General features: G+C 38.2%; 1 protein-coding gene across 1 annotated transcript in view; it reads left to right on the top strand.

Moving 5' to 3' along the window:
• Positions 1 to 20,838, top strand: part of PARP8 (poly(ADP-ribose) polymerase family member 8) — a 172,404-nt gene extending 151,566 nt beyond the window's left edge. The window contains exons 19-27 of the mRNA XM_049648095.1: positions 1,987 to 2,054; positions 3,791 to 3,839; positions 4,930 to 5,042; positions 5,276 to 5,348; positions 6,577 to 6,646; positions 7,196 to 7,269; positions 8,432 to 8,501; positions 9,348 to 9,432; positions 20,460 to 20,838. Coding sequence (XP_049504052.1) covers positions 1,987 to 2,054; positions 3,791 to 3,839; positions 4,930 to 5,042; positions 5,276 to 5,348; positions 6,577 to 6,646; positions 7,196 to 7,269; positions 8,432 to 8,501; positions 9,348 to 9,432; positions 20,460 to 20,562 — 705 coding nt within the window. The 3' untranslated portion in view covers positions 20,563 to 20,838. The remainder of the gene's footprint in view (positions 1 to 1,986; positions 2,055 to 3,790; positions 3,840 to 4,929; positions 5,043 to 5,275; positions 5,349 to 6,576; positions 6,647 to 7,195; positions 7,270 to 8,431; positions 8,502 to 9,347; positions 9,433 to 20,459) is intronic.
• The last annotated feature ends 500 nt before the right edge of the window (positions 20,839 to 21,338 follow it).

Genomic DNA, 21,338 nt, shown 5'->3' with positions numbered 1-21,338 from the left:
AAAGTCTAACAGATCACTGGGCTGTAGTCCAGCTCTTGGAAAAGCACATACCATTGAATTATTGAGGCCTTTCCACTGCCAAAGATTTGGAGAGAGGCTTACAACTCATTATTATAAGTAGAAATTAATAATCCATAATTGACATCAGCACACATTATGGGTTTGGTTTGCATAGGGTGGTTTCAAGGCTTGCACTGCCCTGGAGGCCTTGGAGGCTTACAATAAATACTACCCTGGGTCATTTGCTATCTTTGGGGAAAGAGTATTAGATTCCTTCAGTCTTGAGGCCCACAAAACTTCTGTGTCACTGCTCCCTTCTCCCCCACCATCACCCTTACTCTACTTGAAAATATGCTCCCAGAGTACATCGTAACATTCCCAAATTTGAGATTTCATTCTTTTGATAGTATTTATTCCATGTAGTCAAATAGGCATCAACAAACAGTGTGTGTCTGACGATGGTAAATGAGGAGATCTTCAATTCACCCGTTATAGTATTTGCTGAAAAGCCATCATGCTTTCTAGTTGTTTTTCTATGTCCATAATTTTCTGTGTTACCTGAATTCCTTTTCAAACAAATATTTATTATTTGTATAAGACAAAGAAAACAATAAAACACATTTCCATTTAGGGAGAAAAAAGGACCTGTTCCAATATCTTACACAAAGTTCAGTAAACATTTTTGTGTTACCAAAAACTTTGGTGGTAATAGGGTATTTATACGATACCCTAGACCAGGATCATTCTTGGATAAAAATAGCTACAAAATTCTGACTCTGGGATCAGCTCTCTGCCAAAATTTGCTTCCTTTATTCTGGGTCATGTGTAAGCTATTTTAAATAGAAGGCAGTGGAGACGATCAAGAGTCAGCCTAGGAAGTCAGAGGCGTGTGTTGTATAATTCACTCATCGATGATGTGGCCTGTGACCTTGGGCAAGTTGCGTAATTGCTCGATGCCTCAGCCTCTTCACTGTCAAGGTGGTAAATAGTAAATACCAACGTGGCATCGCCTTCCAGTGTGTGCTTCGTAGGGATGCCGTCAGGGTTCACTGCGTCATATCTTTAAACCTCTCCCAATAAATATAACATAATACCGTCCTATTTTCTAGAATGTACTGACCTTATAGACAGACCTAAATTGCCACAGACAGATTGCCTCTTGTTCTCTGAAAAGGTTAATTGTCTGGGTAAATTCCAGGAAATACTTTCAAAAGAAGGGCTCTTCCTATGTAAATTTTGTCCAGTTTTTTCCTGTAAAGCTCTAGACCTAAGTCAGGACCCTAGGATAGGAGCATGAGTAGTAGCTATGATACAAGGTTTGCTTTGATGTTAGTTAAAAGTTAAAAACAGTCATTTTCGAAGAGAAATGGCACCCGACACTTGTTAAAGGTGGCGAGATAGATTTTATTTGAGGACTGGAGTGGGAAAGAGAGACTTGCAGCTTGAGCGAGGTAACCTCCGAGTAGGACCAAGGTGACTGAGGTTTTTAAAGTGAGTACAGCAAGGGACCAAGAGGGGCTCGTGGAGTAGTGAAACTAGGAAGCTGTGGGGAACAGGAAAATTGCAGCAGGGGGATAAGTAGAGAATTACCGGAAGGTTGGCAGTGTAGGTTGGGACAAGATACCTCTTGTGGTTGGGCGGCATTATATTACTTTGAACAGAGACTCAGCATGATGCCAGGGATCACCTTTAGGGACATGGCCTAGTACCAGGAAGCCAGGCTAAAGCTTGATGAAACCTCTCTGGGTAACAAAATGTTGGCGCAAGTCCATCGTGCTATGTGGAAGTTCCGAGTTCACCTGGCCTTGTGGGGGGAACAAGAAGGGTAAATTGTTGCTGTTTGTTACCACTTCACAGCCACGGGCTTCCGGGTTTAACTAGATTAGGTACACCTGTTCAACCTGATTTTCCTGTTGCAAAAAGGAAAAACAAAAAGGAAGAAAGGAATTTATGAGAGAAATCACGAAGTATAATGACTTTTTTCAGGCACCGTATCTCGAAATCAAGAAGCAGATGGATAAACAGGACCCCCTTGCTCATCCCCTGCTGCAATGGTATACAATTTTAGTTTTCCTCTTCATTAAAACGGCATCGTTTTCTACTGCCTGCTTTAAGCGGGGAGGGGGGAGGGGGAGGGCCCCATTTTACGAGGCCTGCAATGCTACAGTTCTGCAAGCCTGTGAGGCCTGGTGATTTTATAATCAGAGTCCGTAATGACTCTCACTTTAATTGAAACTTGTATATCACAAGGGGAAGAAAATGCTGTCCTACGCGCTACACAGGTGTACAGTGTATTTGATGGCAGTTTGTCCGTTATTTTAAAAAATGTGATTATCTGTATTCTAATGGTGAAGCCGTTTTGGTTCATTTAATTGTCTCGTTAAGTGAGGACTGAGTGACAATACTCACTGTTTCAAACACTTACTGAAAACCTTTCTAAAATGTATGTCTCGTACGGTTCACTCCCTTAACAAGGACAGCATAAACTTGATGAGCTCTTTGTTTGCGGCTGCAGGTGATGCCCTGCTCAGAGTGAGCGTGGTGAGGGGCAAGGCCGTAGTCCCACAGGGATCCTAGGAGGGCTGAGCGAGAACAGGAGCGTGGCTTGAGAGCTCCCCTCCTACCATGCCTGCCACAAAACCCTTTGCCCTCCGGTTTCTTACTTGCAAGATGAAAACAATAGTATCTACTCCCCATACCTACAAGGGTTTTATGTACAAGTCTCTTTGAAATCACTAAAAAAGACTGGAATTCATCACGACCATCATGCAGTAACACAAATGTGAAGATTATGAGAGATTGATTTGCATGAGATTGATTCTATGCTACAACATTTTTAAAAAAAATGAAAAGATGAGCAAAGGAGAAAAAATGCGTCTGATTACTTAGCTTTCACTTAGAATCTTACAGTGAGCACTTACTCTAATAAGACTTTAAAAATTAGATTTGGAAGTCTTTCTTCTTTGTACCTTTTTTTATCTTATTATTAAAATTCTGATGGATCGAGTAGAATAACACATAGTTTTCATTTTAACTTTTCAAATTCTCACATTAAGTCATATTCAAAATGAAGGTAAAAATCTCAAATATTGAATCTTTTTTTTCCACCCCCTGTAGTCAGCCTCTGATTGTCAACTTTTATTTGTGATCATTTTCTTCGGTTTGTTAGTCACGCATCTTTCAAGGAGAAGAAAATCTACCAAAATGTTTTAGAGTTTTCCTTATTATTATTTTCTGTACTGAAAAGCATAAAATCATCAGTTCTTTCAGATACCTGAATTGAATTTTTTTCAAGCTCAGTGTCTAAATATGGTGAATAACAGCTTGTGTGTAAACCACTGTATATATCAGCACAAAGATCCTCAAATATTTAAAGAAAGAAAAAGATCTCGTAAAAACTCATTCTTAATTAGACAATGTAGGGAAGAGCCAAAGAAGCGGTTGTAGGAATCAGCTTCTAATCTTTGTATTTACGTGATCGTCATGTGAAAATATATTTAGAAATGTTCATTTTGCTGATGTCTGAGGGGGGTGATGATTAAAGATCACACTTTTAGGGTGTAAGGAACTACTTCTGCGTTCTCAGATGAAAAATATTATCTTTTTTGTTACATGAGCTCTTTCAGTTGTGTTAGGAACAAAGCAAACTGATGTAACTAAGTACAAGGATCACTCAGTTTAGTTAATGTCACAGCAAACGTTAGTTCCATTCACTTGCCAACTAAAGAAGAAAACTTTAAATATATTTGGCATGTATTTGTGACTGATGGATTATTTTAATTAATTTCAGGGTTATTTCAAGTAATAGGTCACATATTGTGAAACTGCCAGTTAACAGGGTAAGTTGTTTTTTCACATATACATACAGAAATGGGAACAGTCCTGACTAGTTGGGAGAACTGACCCTGTGATGTTTAGGCAGCCTCTCCAGGAAATGGAAGTAATCTCAGGTTAGGCCTCATTCTTCAGTTTGAAATGACCATATGGGCACAAGCTCTAGGTTTTCCCAAGAAATCAAATTCAAATTCAGGCTGCTGCCCTGAACTTTTAAGTGAGTAAAAGGGTCAATATGAAATCATTTAGTTATTCCGCAAGTGATAGGAGGAATCTGGAGATTGAGCAGAGAAAGGTATTGTGGTTTTTATTTTTATCATTGTCAGTTTCTTGTTGTCAAGAAAGATACTGCCTTATCAGCTTAATATGCTTACAAAATAAATGAAAAGCCAATGGACTGATTTCAGTTGTGATCATTACCTAAGGAGATCAGTATCCAGAATCTCAGCTCTCCTGTCTGTGAATGTCTAAACTGCGAGATTCCTTTATATTGTATTCCTATACAAATACATTCCTAAGTGAAAGGGCAGCAATTAGAAAATTTGTCGGGCAACTAATTCAAAAGATTCTGTTTTAATTTCTTTCCATGAACAAAGGGGAAACTCTATGTGAATGTAGGCAATTTCCAGATTTATAAGCATATGCAAATAAAGCATGACAATGGTAATTTTTGCAGTTTTAAAATCTTGAACTAACTTTTCTTTTCTGCTTAGCAAACTCAGATATTTCCCCAGTTGAATAGCTAGTGGATACTTAGGGAATTCAGTAATAAAAGTCTCAAAAAGAAACATAATTAGGAAGGCAGATCTGCTTGGACACGATTACACAATGTATTCCAAAGCTAAATATAAATGACTTTGGATTGTCTGTCTCCTGTTCCTTTTCCATTAGCCTAAAGAATTACCCTTCCTATCAGCAACTCCATATGATTTATCATTTATGTAGGTTTTTTTTTTTTAATGAATGGTCCTGTTAGTGTAAATTCATATGGCTTGAATCTAGATATTTCTAAAGCCAGTAAAATTTGAAATTGTCATCAGTCTGATTCTATGTTAATTTTGACATGTTTTCATTTGTCATTATTTTAAATGGCAGCAACTGAAATTTATGCATACTCCACATCAGTTCCTTCTTCTCAGCAGTCCACCAGCCAAAGAATCTAATTTTAGAGCTGCTAAAAAACTCTTTGGAAGCACCTTTGCATTTCAGTGAGTATGGTTTAACGCTGATGGGGATATAGCTTCACCTCAGTCTTCCAGAAATGTGTGGGGAGGAAAACATTCACTTGTAGTAGTTGGCTGTGAGCAGAGTAGTCCAGTGCCTGATACTTGACTTGGAAATTCAGGACTTTCTGAAGGTACATGATTTATCATACTATGGCTACTTTAGAGGATTATTAATGTTTGGTTTTACCTTGTCCTTCCCCTCCTCTGTGCTTTAGTGGCTCACATATTGAAAACTGGCACTCTATTCTGAGGAATGGTCTGGTCGTTGCTTCTAATACTAGACTGCAGGTAAGGTTCTGGATGCTTTACCAAGACCATATATACTTTTGTGTTAGAGTTCAATAAGCAGTCCTGGTGTTTTGTTCTTATGTGAAAAGGGGTAAGCAAGCGGGCTTCAAAAAATTACATAGGATTTTTAAAAGGCGTAAGTAATGTTCACAAAATAACTGAAGCAGAATTGACTTATACATCATATAGGGATGGAAAGGAAAAGAAATTGAATTCCCTATGAGAAAACAATAAAGTCACTTTGAGCTTAAGTAGAAGAAAAATTATCATGCAGAAAGTAAAAGCGTACAAGCATTCTGTTGCTAATTCAACACAGATTTCTTGAGCACTGCCCAAGTGTGAATACGTTAAGAAAAAGTAGGGCTAAGAGTTAGCAAAATGGAGATTGGATACCAAAGCGCTATCTGTTGCCTGCTTTACCGTCTCTGGGGCAGCACTGGGAGTTAGCGGGATGTCGCGGGTATAGTGCTCATCTTTATTTATTCCCTTCATCTCCAATACCCTACCTCACTCTCATTCAGCTGATTTTCATCTGAAGATGGAAAGAGGTCAGGAAATGAGACGCTCAATCCCATCACCTGTGCCAGATCTCACGCTCTGTGACAGTTGAGATGATACAGTTAAATGTAAACGTCCATAAACACACACTTATTCGATTAGTATTCAGTTCATACTAAATAGGGCACAGGGGTTCTAGAAGACAGGGATAATGAGAGAGAATTTTAATTGTTCTGAGTAGTTTCTTAGAACAGTGGAAGAGTTTCAGTTAATGAAACTGTAACCTGCAAGGTTAGAGGCGATAAGAACGGGATTACAGTGTTGGGTAATGAAAATGTCAATAGGCTCCTTTGTGGCTATACTAGCATGTGAGTCCTAATCAAAACCCTCACCATATATAATGCAGTCTGGTTTGTTTTCAGTATTTTGGAGTCAAATATTTTGGGTAAAAACGTTCCTTTATAATAATTCACTGACTTTGTCATAGATCAGGTGGAAAACTCTAAAATTAAAGATTTTTTTTCTCTGGCCATCACTTTTTATGTATCAACTCACTGAATTTTGAGGACAAAGATATTAGTAGTCCTATTTTCAAATGAGTCCTTTAGGAAATAGCTTTATCATTTTCTAAGAATTTATGCTCCAACATGAGACTAATTTTTCTTACGTAAAGTATTAACCTTTGAAACCGTTGGCTGCCCACTTTCTCTCCCCCTTCTTCCCCTTTTAGCTCCACGGTGCAATGTATGGAAGTGGAATCTATCTTAGTCCAATGTCAAGCATATCTTTTGGTTACTCAGGTAAGCGTGTGCTTCATTTTTACTTTTTAAATTTTTTTGAGTTTATTTATTTAATTCGAGAGAGAGAGAGCGTGCATGCATGCAGGTGAGCAGGGAAGGGGCAGGGAGAGAGGCAGGGAGAAAGAATCCCAAGCAGGCTCCATGCTGTCAGTGGCAGAGACTGACACGGGTCTCGATCTCACCAACCTTGAGATCTGACCTGAGCCAAAATCAAGAATCAGACACTTACCGAATGAGCCACCCAGGAGCCCCTTAAAACCAATTTATGAATTTTGTAACTATATCGATTTCTAAATATAGCAAGAGAATTTCCTATCCCTATTTTCCATGCAAATTTTTTTAAAAAGCTGTATTTTCTACTTCCTAACACTGTCAGGACTTCTAAACCCACTGACTTTCCACCCCAAGTCACAGGAGCTGGTCCTTCAGGAGCCCATCGTGATCATTGGTGCCCCATGCAATGAAATCTTAGGCAAAGTGTCAAGGGATTGTATTTGAGGGGCATGATACAGCTTTGTTCCTGAATTACTCTTTTCTTGGTGTCCTCAGGGATGAACAAGAAGCAGAAGGTGACAGCCAAAGACGAGCCAGCCTCAAGCAGTAAAAGCAGCAGCACATCACAGGTGTTGTAGTGACTCGAGTGGCTGATGTGATGAGTGAACGTTAGCCTCATTAGCCAGCAGGACATCAATAAGTCTGGCTTTTTAAGTCTTCAGAGTCATTGTAAATAGTCATTACGCATGAAGGAACAAAACTTACCCTCACGTGTAATAATCAGAGCGCCTTTATTCAGTAAACATTCAGCAAGTATTTATTAAGCTTCTCCTGTAATGTTTTAGAGACTGCTAAGCATTGGGCTATAGTGATAATAAAAAATAGATCGCAAAACAATAGAGAATTCCTTTGGGAGCTTACATTCTGTTGAATGGCTGTGAATGAATTAAATATAGATTTAGATAGAATGCTAGGTGGTGGAGAAAAATGGAGAAAAATCAGGGAACAGAGATGTTTAATACCGTGAGATAGAAGATGGGACCAGAGTGACTGTCCCTGGGCTGGTCAGGAAAGGGTGCTCTTTCTCAGGTTATTGTGTGGAGACCTATAGTCAATGAGTCCATGAGCCCTATGGGAGGAAGAACATTCCAGGCAGAGAAAAGAGCAAGCACAGATCCCTTGTTGTTTCAGAGGAAACAACCATTCTGGACCAATTAAAAATCTACTTAATGAATAATGTGACTTTAAATTGAAAAAAAAAAAAAAAAAAGGATAGCTAACTTAGTATCTAAAAACAAAGCAAAACTACAGATTTTCTACATGAGATTTTTCTGAAACGCCTGCAGCTTAAGTTAATGGTGCTGTAAGAATGGGTTGGTTTTAGGTTAGTTAGATGATCTGGAATAACTGATTTTAATGTTTAAAAAGACCATGCAATTTTAATTTTGTTTCCCTTGAAACAAGGATGCCAGGCTTCCAGTGAAAATAAATTTGAGTTCTAATTCTATGATGTGATGCTGTTAAACTTTAATTTAGCCTTTTTAGTTCACTTATCTTGAGAGTGATTTGATAATGATTATGTGCAGAAATTAAATGATATAACAAATATAGCTTGACATTAAGAAAGAATTCAAGGATATTACTGCTAGTCTAGATAGCCCCCCACACACACTTTTTTTTTTAATCTGGAGCTATCTCAGGGGCTATTATTTTTTAACGATGATGAGTTCTCTTTTCACTTGAGCAACTGCCCCATTTTCAGTCTAATTTTTAAATTCTTTTGGAATTTAGTCACAGAAAAAAGGACAACAATCCCAATTCCTGCAAAGCCGTAACCTAAAATGCATCGCCTTATGTGAAGGTACGTTGAAAGTTCTACAAACCTTGTAGCATTAATTCTCTATGTTATATGTATTTAGGAATTTGAGTATATTTACAGAATGCTCATAATGCATTAGTGACAGCATTATTCCTCGTGACCTTCTCTAAGGGCACAGATGGGAAACAGGTACAATATAGAGCGTTAAAGGTGAAAAACAAAGTGTCACTGGCAAGAGTTCAAACAGTGCTATATTTTATTCTTGGCAGATATCTCAGAATGGTAATTATATTTTCCTGATCAAGTATTACTAATCTCTTGTGTTAATATGCCACCTTCCTCTTTAAGTTGGCTTTTGAATGTATAATACCATGGAAAATTGGAAAGATGAACCAAGCACCAAGAAGAGAACCCAAATAGGTCTTCTGAAATTATTCATTTCTTCTGAACTTGGGATAGAAAAATCGATAGGCGATTTGGAAAATCATACACTTTTCTTTGTTCTTGCTATAAAATCTGACCTTGACTAGAAAAGCATTTTTTCCTTGTGTTGAGAGTTTTCAGTAGCCACTCTTAATTGCCTTTTAAGTTTTCAACCCTTGATAGTTATATGGGAGACCAAGTTGTTTTCCACATAGTTCCCGAGTCAGGACTGTTTGCTTTTGATAATACACAAGTGATTGCTTTCCTGTTGTTACGCTGATGGTGTTTAAAACATAAAATTGTTACATGACATTTCATTGTTTTTACTACATTTTTGACAGCTAATTAGGTTAAACAATTTTTCATATGCTGGTCTGTGCATGTTCTTTTTGCTTTTAGATTCTAAGAGCCAGGTGTATAGTAACTTAGAAAAAATAGTTCTTTACTTTTATCTTCCACTTACAGTGATCACCTCACCTGACCTGCACAAACATGGAGAGATATGGGTCGTCCCCAATACTGATCATGTCTGCACACGATTCTTCTTTGTGTAAGTGTAAAGGTTCACATTTGTGTCTTACTGTCTTCTCCATGAATGAGATAGTAGTGACTACATTTCTTTCTTTCTTTTCTTTTTTTTTTTTTTTTTTTTGGTCATTTTAGCTGCCAATATATAATAGACAGCTAATTTCTCATTATATTAATGTTTGTTTTATTTTAATGAGCTCTAAAAAACAGAGTGATATTTAAATGTTAATTTAGAAGAACTGAAGAAAAACATCCTGTCTCTTTAACCATTTATGTGTGCATGTATGTACACGTGTATATATGTGTATATATACATACACACAGATAGATGTAACATAGATATACACACACATACACACATATCTTTATCTATGGACTTAAAAATACGATAACTGGGAATGAAGAAAACAATAATGAGAATGCCCTGTCCTTATGAAAAGTTGATGCAGGACATACTGATGTGGAGTTTTGACACAGCTGTATCAAAAGAGCTGTATGAAAATGTAATAGCATTAGTTTTCAGCCCTAAATAAATAATAAGTCCAGTAAACCTGTCTGATGTTCACCCATCTTTGTTTGACTCCCAACCCCTTCCCCTACCTGTTTCTTCCTCATCCATGGTCCAATCACAGGAAACCCCTCGGGGAAGAATTGAGCATATCTGTTTTATACTTTTATGTAGTCTTCTAAACAGAAGATGGAAAAATGCACTGGGTCGCTTTATAAGCCATGTCAAAATGACTGCAGCAAGATTGCTTCGATGTATAATGTATCTGTAGGATGCTATGCCTACAGCATTTGATCTCTTACCTAATGGACAGGTGACAATGGAAATTTTATGAACTGCCTGGTTTTCTTTTGGATAATATGAAAACTGACTTTCTTATGATACTGATTTACATATTATGTATTTATATATCTTCTGTATTTTTGATACACATTAATACATAAGTTCTGTATTGTGAGACATATATATATCTATAGATTTTTTTTCTTAATGCCAAAGCAGCCATAAGTGTTGTAGAAAAAGCCTGCTTTGGTTAGACAGTTTGTGTCCAGGCTCACCAGTTAGATGATGTTAACCATGCTACATAACCTTCCTAAGTTTCATCAGTGGGTACAGTACAGTATCATCAGTAGATATGGTAGCACAATATATCTACCTTAAGGGGCAGAATCCCAACAGGAAACCCGTGGCCCATGAAAAATACTGTAATTTCTTTTTTTTTTAATAATAATATGGATTTATTTTTGAGAGAGAGAAAGAGAGAGACAGAGCCTGAGCAGGGGAGGATCAGAGAGAGAGAGAGAGAGAGAGAGAGAGGGAGACACAGAATCTGAAGCAGGCTCCAGGATTTGAGCTGTCAGCACAGAGCCTGACACGGGGCTCAAACCCACAAACCCTGAGATCATGACCTGAGCCGAAGTCGGACGCTTAACCGACTGAGCCACCTGGTCACCCCCAAAATACCATAATTTCTATCATCCACAAGTAAGTTACTTAAAAAGGTGTGGTTTATAGGGGAACCATGGTCTAGTGTAGTAACCAGGATCTAGTAACACCACAGCTGTTGTTACTACATATACTTAGGGCCAAAAGGACAAGAACAAGAAACAATTATGAGACCTGGCAGGAGAACCCTTTCTAGTTCAGCAGCTTTGAAAGTCTACACATAGCCCGAGGTGCCCTTGTGGATCTGGAGCTAAGGGAAACCTGGACTTTGTCCTCCTGCCAAGGTCCTGCTGGGACTCCCCATTTCCTCTACCAGAAAGTAGAGGGCCAGGGAGCATACTGAGAGAGTCCGTACAAATCAGTCTCCTGGGTCAGAATGCAAGGTAGACAAGGATGCCATGTGGGTCTGGAGGTTCCTAGAGAAGCTATCTGCATGCTAGCTTAAGGTTATTATGAGCACAAAGTTGGTGCTATGCAGATCTCCATTGAAAGGCACTCATTAAATACTTTTTTTCCCTCTTTTTTTTTTTTTTTTTTTAAGAGAGAGAAAGAGAGAGCCTGTGCACGTGAGCAGGGGAGGGGCAGAGAGAGAGGGAGAGAGAATCCCAAAGCAGGCTCCATGCTCAGTGTGAAGCCCGACTCAGGGCTCAATCTCACAACTGAGATCATGAAGTGAGCCGTAATCGAGAGTGGGATGCTTAACCCACTGAGCCACCTAGGTGCCCCTCCCCTCTTCTTTCTTTACCATCGTGACTGTTATCTTCTGTTAGAAGATTGGCTTTCCCAAAGACACATCCAGTCCCGAAGTTGTTTCATTGAGTGGCCTTAGGATTTAGAAAGTAACTCCAAAGTCCTCTCCTTAGCCTGATGTTAATTTATCCCTTTTAGTAACTTGCTAAAAGTCAAATGTATTGAGCCAAATAATCAACTTTAGATATTTAAGTATGCATTCTAGCATTATTTCTTTGAAATTTTACATAAATTATATGTAAAATAAATCTGTAGGGATATATGTGTTGGGTGTGTATTATGTGTGTGTCTGGAGAGAAGGATATCTGTATTTATTAGAAGAAACATTTGAGGAAAGACCACCTGAAGAAAAGAGAACAAAATTCTTCTAGTATATTTGGATACTTTACAAATAGTATAAAGAAAAAAATTCTCTTAAGATAATGATTTTAATTTCTTTATAATTTTTTTTAATGTTTATTCATTTTTTTGAGAGATAGAGACAGAGAGAGAGAGAGAGAGAGCATGAGTGGAGGAGGAGCAGAGAGAGAGGGAGACACAGAATCTCAAGCAGGCTCCAGGCTCTGAGCTGTCAGCACAGAGCCCGACGTGGGGTTCGAACTCACAGACTGTGAGATCATGACCTGAGCTGAAGTCAGACACTTAACCCACTGAGCCACCCAGGTGCCCCCTATTTTCATTTCTTTATAAATGCAAATGTGATTTCATCCTTTTTCTCTGCACCCTCAGGAAAGAAGGGACTAATTAAGGAAAATTGATAAGATTCAAACACATCAAAAGGAGAATCCATTCACTAATTAATGTACATTCTAATTACAACCATCAGCTTCTTTATAAAGGATATAATCACAGAGTTCTGTGAGTGATGTGCCTCCCCAGTGAGTGGTAGCATCTAGGAAAAGATAAATTGAAGAGAAAGAAGTGAGTTATCACAAATATACTGTTATCAGACAGAAAATCTTATTTTCTTATTATTTTATTCTGGTTTTTTTATTAACATTATCTGATTCCTCATTCAGAAGTCTGACCTGATAGTAGGATATAAATTAGTGTTCCTTCTTTTTTATCTATTATTAAGTGAAACTACTAAAATATTTCAGTAATTTCCATGCTAATCTGATTTCTAGAATGGAGATAATAAAACACTAATTTAACATCCTATTCATACTCTTTCCAACAAGTAAACAACAACACAGAATGAAGGAAGAATTGTGGGGATATTTTAGGGAACAGACTGCTACATCAAAAAAAATTTTGAAAATAAAATTTAAAGGAAGACATCACTTAGAAAAAAAAGAATAAGTTCAAAAAAATTTTGTTGGATAATTTCAAAGTGAATGAACTTAATCAAATTTTAATGCTTTAGGCAAAATGTAATAATTAGATGTTTTGAACAGATTGTAACCAATTTTAAGTGTCTAAGGATTCCTGATAAAGTTTGATTTCTGATTGGGCTTGAGACACATGTACACAAAGGCATTAAGGCCAATATTTAGAAATATGGCAGCAGTTTTTAAAAGGGGCTAGAAGCTGGGCTCGCCGAAGCAGAAGATGCAAAAACCAAATGGATATATTGTACTCTAGTTATATGCAACAAACATGCCTGTTTCACAGTGAATGGGGAATTTTAGAGCAAGAGAAGGAAGATTTACTATTGGTATTTCCCATTAATAGGATTATTAAATAATAAAATTGAGGATAAGGTAAGTGATAATTTGGCAAGTAAACAGGTGTGTCCAGTGCCATGCCCCCCCCCCCCGCCCCCGGCTAACCCTCACCCCCACCCCATCCTGCCATAGTGACAGCTGTTAGAGGTAAGAGTATATGTCTTCTCCCTCAGCTCTCTGGGACCCAGGAAAGGTTAAGAACTGCTAGGTTTGTATATCCTGCTTATTTGATGTTACAACCTGTTTCATGCTTTAGTGTTTCTTTGATTTAGAGCAGGTAGATCTTCAAATGAATTGTTTCCATATGTTGTCTATTAGATAAAGTTAAGGTATATACACTCCCTCCTATTTTTCAAGACATACCAATAAGTTCAGAAACTTAAGAATGGGAAGGACCAAATCAGGTAAGTCTGCAGAGAAGGGATTGGGTATTTTCAGGTTTCTGAGTCAAGCAGATCTCAGGGCTAAATACGTTTCAGGAATTCTTATCCAAAATCTATCTTCTAAGGTCTAGCACAAATATCACCTCTTCCATGCAGCTCCCAGTTAAAATTAATCTTTCTTCCTGGTGTTCTTACACCCCACATTGCAGAACTTCCATTTAAAATTCAGTTTTTTCATTGTATCTGACTTTTCCATGAGGCTATCAACTGCCAAAGGGCAGACCCCTACTCTTGCTTTTCTTTTACTCTCCTACATGCCCTGAAGCACTTCCCAAGGTACCCAATGCGGAGATGCCTGTCAGTACATTTTTAATGAATGAACAAAAACAAAGCTGAAAAGGACAATATTTTGGATTACTAATGTATGGTTTTTACTTTTGGTCAAAGTTTGAAATATATCTAAAGAAGATACAAGAAAAATTTGTAAAATAAGAACTGTATAATGGCCATTAAATGAAAAGAAAGAGAACTTTCATCATTATTTTGCAAAAACAAAACAAAACAAACAAAACCCACAAACAGTGTTTGAATGGGAACATAGTGAGTAGACAGACAACTTATTTGTAAAGTTGGAAGACAAACGATTTGGTCATGGCTCAGTGACACTGTGTGACATAAGCTGTGAGACATCAAGCTGATAAGATCGGGAACTTTGCTTTATCCCCAGACTATAATAAATCCAATTTCTCTGTCTGCAACCCAGATCCCTTTCCAAGATTTAAACTGCCACATCACTCTCCTGCTTCAGATTCTTTCGGAGCTGCTTGCTTCTTATAAGACGAAATCCCGTGTCCTTTTACAAAGGGAACCACACAACTCCCCAGCCCTTTGTTCCTCCTTCAGCGCCACCGCCTTAGAAAGTCAAGGAGATCCAGTCCCCAGCCTCATGCCCCCCAGATCTCATTGCCCACAATTTCTCTCCTCCAGATGTTATGCGTCACAACCTGAACTGTGCACTACAATTCCCACACCTTCATGCTTTTCTTCTTTCCTTTCTCCATTGAGCTTGGATTCTCTCTTCCTCTCTACCCTCAAAGTAATTTATCTAATTCCTACTCATCCTTTAAATTTCAACATATGCCTTCCGTTCTTCCTAGAACTTTCCTAGACTCCTTTGTACCGCTCCTTAGTGTTACTGTGTGATGCCGTGGGCATGTTTTTGTCATTGGGTTATTCTTCCTTATGCATGGTCTTCTCCATTATTCTGTATACTTCTTGAGGTTGTGGACTGTATGGCTCATTTGTCTTTGTGTGCCCAGCACAGTGCTTAGCAGAAAAGAAGGAATGAATGAAATGCCCACATTTAACTGCTCGCTAGGTATTTCCCCTCGAGAAGTCTGCTCATACCTTAAAATCAGTGTGTACAAAGTGGACCCCATTATTGCTAAATCCCCTAATCAAGTTCTCGGCTTTCTCAATCTCTGCAGTCATTTTACATCAAAGAGACTTGAAATCTGAGCTCTTGTTCTTAATTTCTTTCTCCTTGTGCACTATAGTTATCAGCTCCCCGTATACCTTTACTGTTTTCTCCTTTCAGTATCTTTGTTTCCATGGATGTATCATTCTCTGCCCCAGAGTCCACCAAAAGATTACTAGTTATTCTCCATGCTTCTCATTACCCCTAATCTATCTTGTACAATGCCAGATTTATTAAACATTAAGATGATTAGACTAGTGATACCTCTTCATTGTATAGAAACTGAAATCAAAGGCAAGCAAAGAGAAGAAAATCACCTGTAATATCCCCACTTGGAGTTAAATACAGCTAATCTTTTGGTGTATAGTCTCCATTTCTATGCATATAAAATTTTAAGGTCATACTATTTATATCACATTAATATTCCTAAAGCAGAGTGTTGATTATACCTTGTTCATACAGACTGGTAGTTTTTAACAAACAAAAACATGGTATTCTGCAACATAGAGACCATTTTACTTTCCCTCAATTCTCCATACAAAACACTGATTGAATAAGATTATTATCCAAGGTGTTTCTTGAGAGCAGCTTGGAATTATTTTTCCCACTACTGTGCCTTTGTTCCGTCAGTCCAAATGATGGGCCTTCTCCCCAGCTTAGCCTTCTCTAATCTTCCAAGCCTAACTACATGGTCTTTTCCAAGGGGTCTTCTTGACATCCCAGTCAGACATGATTTCTGTCTTTAAGTTTTACTCACTCTTTTTTTTTTTAATATTTATTTATTTTTGAGAGAGAGAGTGTGAGCAAGGGAGGGGCAGAGACAGAGGGAGACACAGAATCAGAAGCAGGCTCCAGGCTCCGAGCTGTCAGCCCAGAGCCTGACGCAGAGCTTGAACCCACAGACTGCCAGATCATGACATGAGCGGAAGTCGAATGCTTAACCGACTGAACCACCCAAGTGCCCCTTTACTCGTTCTTGCTCATCATAAAATTTGCTTGTCCTTGATGCCTGCCTTACAGTTATTTGCATAACTTTATTATCTCCCCTCGTAAAGTGCAGATTCTGTTCACAAGAAACAACACATAGCAAATGAAAGCAATGACAAAAGACTGCATGTTCCAACGTAATGAAGAAATTGTACATGAGTTGTGACATAGACAATGCTGTTACAGCATCAGATATCTTCAGGAACTTTGGGGAAGTGCTGGATATCATTCGATTCACAGTGAATTTCTTCTTTTTATTGCTAATGAAAAATAGTGCTATTATTTCTGTATTCCAGATTCAGGGAGCCCGAAAACAAATTTACGTGTGCCATTCTTTAAAACTGTCACAAAGCTGCTACATCAGTTTGAGAATAGAACATGTCAATACATTCAAAAGTTTTTATCCACGAAATTTTGTAACATACCCAGAGAGTTCCAGACAGCTAAATTCCATCTGTTGTCTTATTTTCCTTCTCATAGCTTTTTAGGCAGATTGGTTTATTTTTTATTAAAATTTTAGTAATCTTCTTATACTCCTGGGAACATAAGTAATTTTAGACTTCTTTTAGATGGTTTCATTTTTCCTTCTTCAGAAAACCCTAGTCAAGTATATCATTTCCCTATGATATTATTCTTGCTCCATTTCTTTTTTTTTTTTTAATTTGTTGCTTTCTGGGCATAAATGAACTTCACTGTTAACAACTGAGTGTTTGTCTGTAATACTAATAAATAGTTGCAAAGTATTCTGTATGCCATATTGTAATAAGTGCCCAAATGCTACTAGTATTACGTAGATATGAATTCTGCCAGTTGACCCAATCAAATGGTAGTTTGTCTTTCCTTTATTATTATATATGCTTCATAGTTTAAGACACCTGGATGCCTGGGCCAGTTTTATCCTTCCAACCCACAGCTATTATGCTTTCTTGTGGGATTCACAGACAGTGGGAAAACATGCATTTTTCTTAATACTTTCAATCTCAGTCCCTCACTCTTGCTCTCCCCTCACCCTGTGCTCTTTGTGTCTTAAATTATTAGCATTTATTTAAAGAATGTGAGTCTCGTCTCCTTTCCACTAACTACATATGCTTTTAAAGTGTTGATGAACACATAGTATTGGGGGTAGCAGACCCTTCCATTTGGACATAGGGTGTCGGGGGAGTGGGACATGACTGGAGACAAAGTTTTGGTTTGAGTCCCGCAGGACCTGGTGTGCCATGCCAGTCTCATTGGATTTTGTCCTGCAAGTAAAGTGGAGGCCATTAGTATCACTGTAGCAGAGCAGAAAATAGTCTTAGGGGAGAGATGATGGGGTAAGTGTGGAGACAGAGAGATCAGCTATAATGTTATTATAATCATCTAGGTCAGTGTTTCTCACCACAGAAGAAAATGTGTTTGACATCGTGACTTGGGAAGAAACAATGTGTCCTTTGTGTGGTGCATTCAGTGTTCTGTATCTTATTCTACCATAATCTCATTGAAAAATGCTAGCCTGGACAATCTAAGTTAATTTCGGAACCCGCTAATTGTACATAACCTGAAACTTGAAAATCCCTTATTTAGATGAATGATAATGAAGGCCTAAATGAAGGTAATGGCATCAAATGGAGAGAAGATGCAACCGGGAATAATTAAGAAAACAGAAGCAAGATAACTTGGTGACTTACTGGAATCAGGCACATGGAAGAACCAAGAAGGACTGAAGTTACCTTGTTGGGAGAGTGGGTAGACAATGGTACTCCAAATTGAGATTTTGTTAGGATAAAAAAAAAGCAGTTTCAGGGTAAAAAAAGTTAAGTTCAGTTTTGAATACACTCGATTTGTGATTTCTGTGGGAAAATTACAGTTAGGGAAAGGTGTAAGGATTAGAGATATAGTTTAGGAATCAGCATGTGGGTGACAATTAAAGCAGTGGGAGGGATTGAAATAATTGAGATTTTGCAGATCATGAGAAGAGAAAACACTGAGAGTGAATTGTGGATAAAATCAGCATTGAAATGGGAGGCCACGGAAGAGGATGCGGTGAAGGAAATTGAGAATTAATAATCACAGGGCCGGGGCGCCTGGGTGGCTCAGTTGGTTGAACGTCCGACTTCGGCTCAGGTCATGATCTCACAGCTCATGGGTTCGAGCCCTGCGTCGGGCTCTGTGCTGATGGCTCAGAGCCTGGAGCCTGCTTCGGATTTTGTGTCTCCCTCTCTCTCTGCCCCTAACCCACTCGCATTCTGTCTCTGTCTCTCTCAAAAAATAAATAAACATTGAAAAAAAATCTTTTTAAATAATAATAGTCACAGGGCCAACGAGGAAGTGAAGAGATAGTATCACTTTAGGAAAAAGAGCAGTCCACTGTATCACATACTGCACACATAGCAGGTAAAGTCTTGTGAATTCCTCACCTAGGAGGCCGTGGGCAACCATTGTCAGTACGCTCAGTAGAGTGGTAGGATCAGACGAATGACTGCAGTGGCTTGAAGACATGAGAAGTTAGAAGGTATTACAGACAAATCTCAAAGGTCAGCATTAAGTTGGAAGGAATACAGATGGTAGTAGGTAGACTGGGTCTCAGTTAAGCCAAGAATACCCTATTCAACTTTGTGTCCTGTGTACAGAGGACACAGTAGGTGTCTAGACCCTACTATAGATGCCATAGAGCCAGAATAAACATAAATGCATATTGGGAAAATGAGAAGAGCTACATGTGGACTGTATGTGTAACTGGTACTATGGTTTTCTTTGTGTCTTCCCACTGTCCTTTTGGCAGTGTCTTTGCTTTCCAAAATCCGGATCCTGGAGGAACTAGCTGGATTGACTTGGTAAACACTATTATCTCCCTCGGAACGAGCCTGCCAGCCAGTTTGCCTCTCCAGCCTTGGCTCAGTATTACGGATGGCTTAATTTACCCTTAGTCCTGTGGGTAGCCGGGATTTGTGTAGAAGCCAGTAAAATGTATTTTACTTGCCCTGTAAAATATATCTTTTACATAGTTTGCCACAACGCACCAAATTTGATTTGGACAGTACTTAAAGCATTTCACTTGAACATTTTCCACTTAATTAACAGAACACTTACAGTTTGATCTCCTGACGAAATAATTATAACTGGGCTGTATACCACATACCCCTTTCTTTTCTTTGCGGTGGTGTTTCGCTATGAGTGTGTGTGTGTGTGTGTGTGTGTGTGTGTGTGCGCGCATATTTATACGGAAAGAATTAAACAAGTTGATAGGCAACCGTGGGTCAGTTCTTAGGAGTCTACATTCGATATAAATACAGTTATCACTAGGTGTTTAAGCAGTGGGTTATGTAAGGACCTGGGTTCTCATTGCTGTATGCCCTCCATTTCATTTCCCTGTATTGTGCTATTTCAGGAGAATTTTTATGTGGTTAGGAAAAGACAGTGGTGCGCATAAATCTTTGAGACTGCTTACAGCCCTGGTTATCTATTTTGAAGTAATTACCACTTCTCTAAAGCTTCTGTCTTGAAGTCATTTTTATGAAATAAAATTAATTCATCACCTATTCTACTTCTGACCGTTATCATGGAAGTTTAAAAATTCATTCTTGGAAAATTCTTATTGCCCAAGTAAGTTTATTTGAGGAAATGAAGAATCATCTAAAACGCAATTATTTCTTTTTAAAGGACTTTGCAACTGCTGTCCTTTAATGTTCTATTTTCACTTCTACAGCTTAGCTACACTTGGCGCACTTGCGTTCTAATGTGAAGTACCAGCATTAAGTAAGAACGTCTTGTATAGTCCGACTACGTAGAGCAGCCAGAACGTCTTGTATAGTCCGACTACGTAGAGCAGCCAGAGATAAGAGAGAAAATGCAGCACTGATCACAACAGAGTGATGATGAGAGGGCAGGCATGGCAAAAGAGCAGCGGCAGAGAGTGAAGTCATTTCTAAGAGTGTCGCAGATGAATAAACAAATAAATGATTGAGGCTGGAGTGGGGCTGGGAAGTTTAGAAGCTAAAGAACGCAAAGCCGAAGCTGGTGTTTCCTCCACGGTAGGCTTCGTATAACAGCCACTGTGGGAAAATGTTTGCAAGGCCAGGGACACGGGTGCTTCCAGCATCACAAGCCGTGCTTTATGTGGGGGTGAAAAAGTTGAAATTAAGAAAGGAAGGAAGGGGAAATCGGGGCCCGATTGAGCATAATCATGTGTTTAGTAATGCAGACACATTATTAAATCCAGCAGAGAAATGGCTCCTTTGCTATTGATTCCCTTCAGTTGTACTTTGGGTGCCAAATAGCATTTCTAAGGTGGCTTAAGTGATTTTTGAATGTTTCGTCTTTTTAAATGTCTTATGTTTCTTTTTTGCATTTCAGCTATGAGGATGGCCAAGTCGGAGATGCAAATATTAACACGCAAGAAGGAGGCATTCACAAAGAGATCCTTCGAGTAATTGGTAATCAAACCGCTACTGGGTAAAGGACCACCATTTAATTAACGTGATTTGAAAGCCTTCCTCGGGTTCAAAGCTGGATTTTGAACTGAAGAAGATGATAAAATAATTTATTGTTATTATAAACAAAAGTAACCCTTTGAATACTGATTTTTTTCTTAGTATTTCTAAGTATCTCATTAAACATACCTAAAATGGTATACAATTTATCAATTGTAGGGTTATGGAATCTAGTAATAAAATTACAACAGCACTTAAACTTAAGTTTGGGTTGCTCACACAATAAACAGATTGAAAAAACAGTTTTGTGCTGATATTTTTATATTAAACTCTTTAATTGGAAATTTGGTATTATATACCGACATTTTAGGTTACCAAAATAGAACTGAGAACATTTTATAATGACGTCTAAATCTATACAATACTTTGCAATAAGTATGTTTGCACATTCCGATGTGCTATTTAATTAGTGTTATGAACATTCAAATGTTTGGGGAGGGGATATTTCCTATTCTCCTGTTACTTTTTTCTTAAACAAAAACAATTAGGTCTTAGATGCAGTGCTTTGCCCAAGAGTATGTAATGTACATATCTATAGATTCATGCATCAAAATGTGTGTGATGGTGCATATATGTGTGTGTATACACATATATGTGTATTGGCAACAGTGATGGCATGGCTCCATGATTCCATTCCCATTTAATGAAAAGAAAATAATATTCAGTAAGCAGGAAATCTGGACATAAACCAAGATATGAGTCAAATTTATCACCATTCATTCACTGAAAATATTTACAAACA

Source organism: Panthera uncia (assembly GCF_023721935.1).
Source record: "Panthera uncia isolate 11264 chromosome A1 unlocalized genomic scaffold, Puncia_PCG_1.0 HiC_scaffold_17, whole genome shotgun sequence".
Lineage (NCBI taxonomy): Eukaryota > Metazoa > Chordata > Mammalia > Carnivora > Felidae > Panthera > Panthera uncia.
Note: the sequence above shows the minus strand (reverse complement) of the source record. Positions and strands in the feature narration are given on the sequence as shown.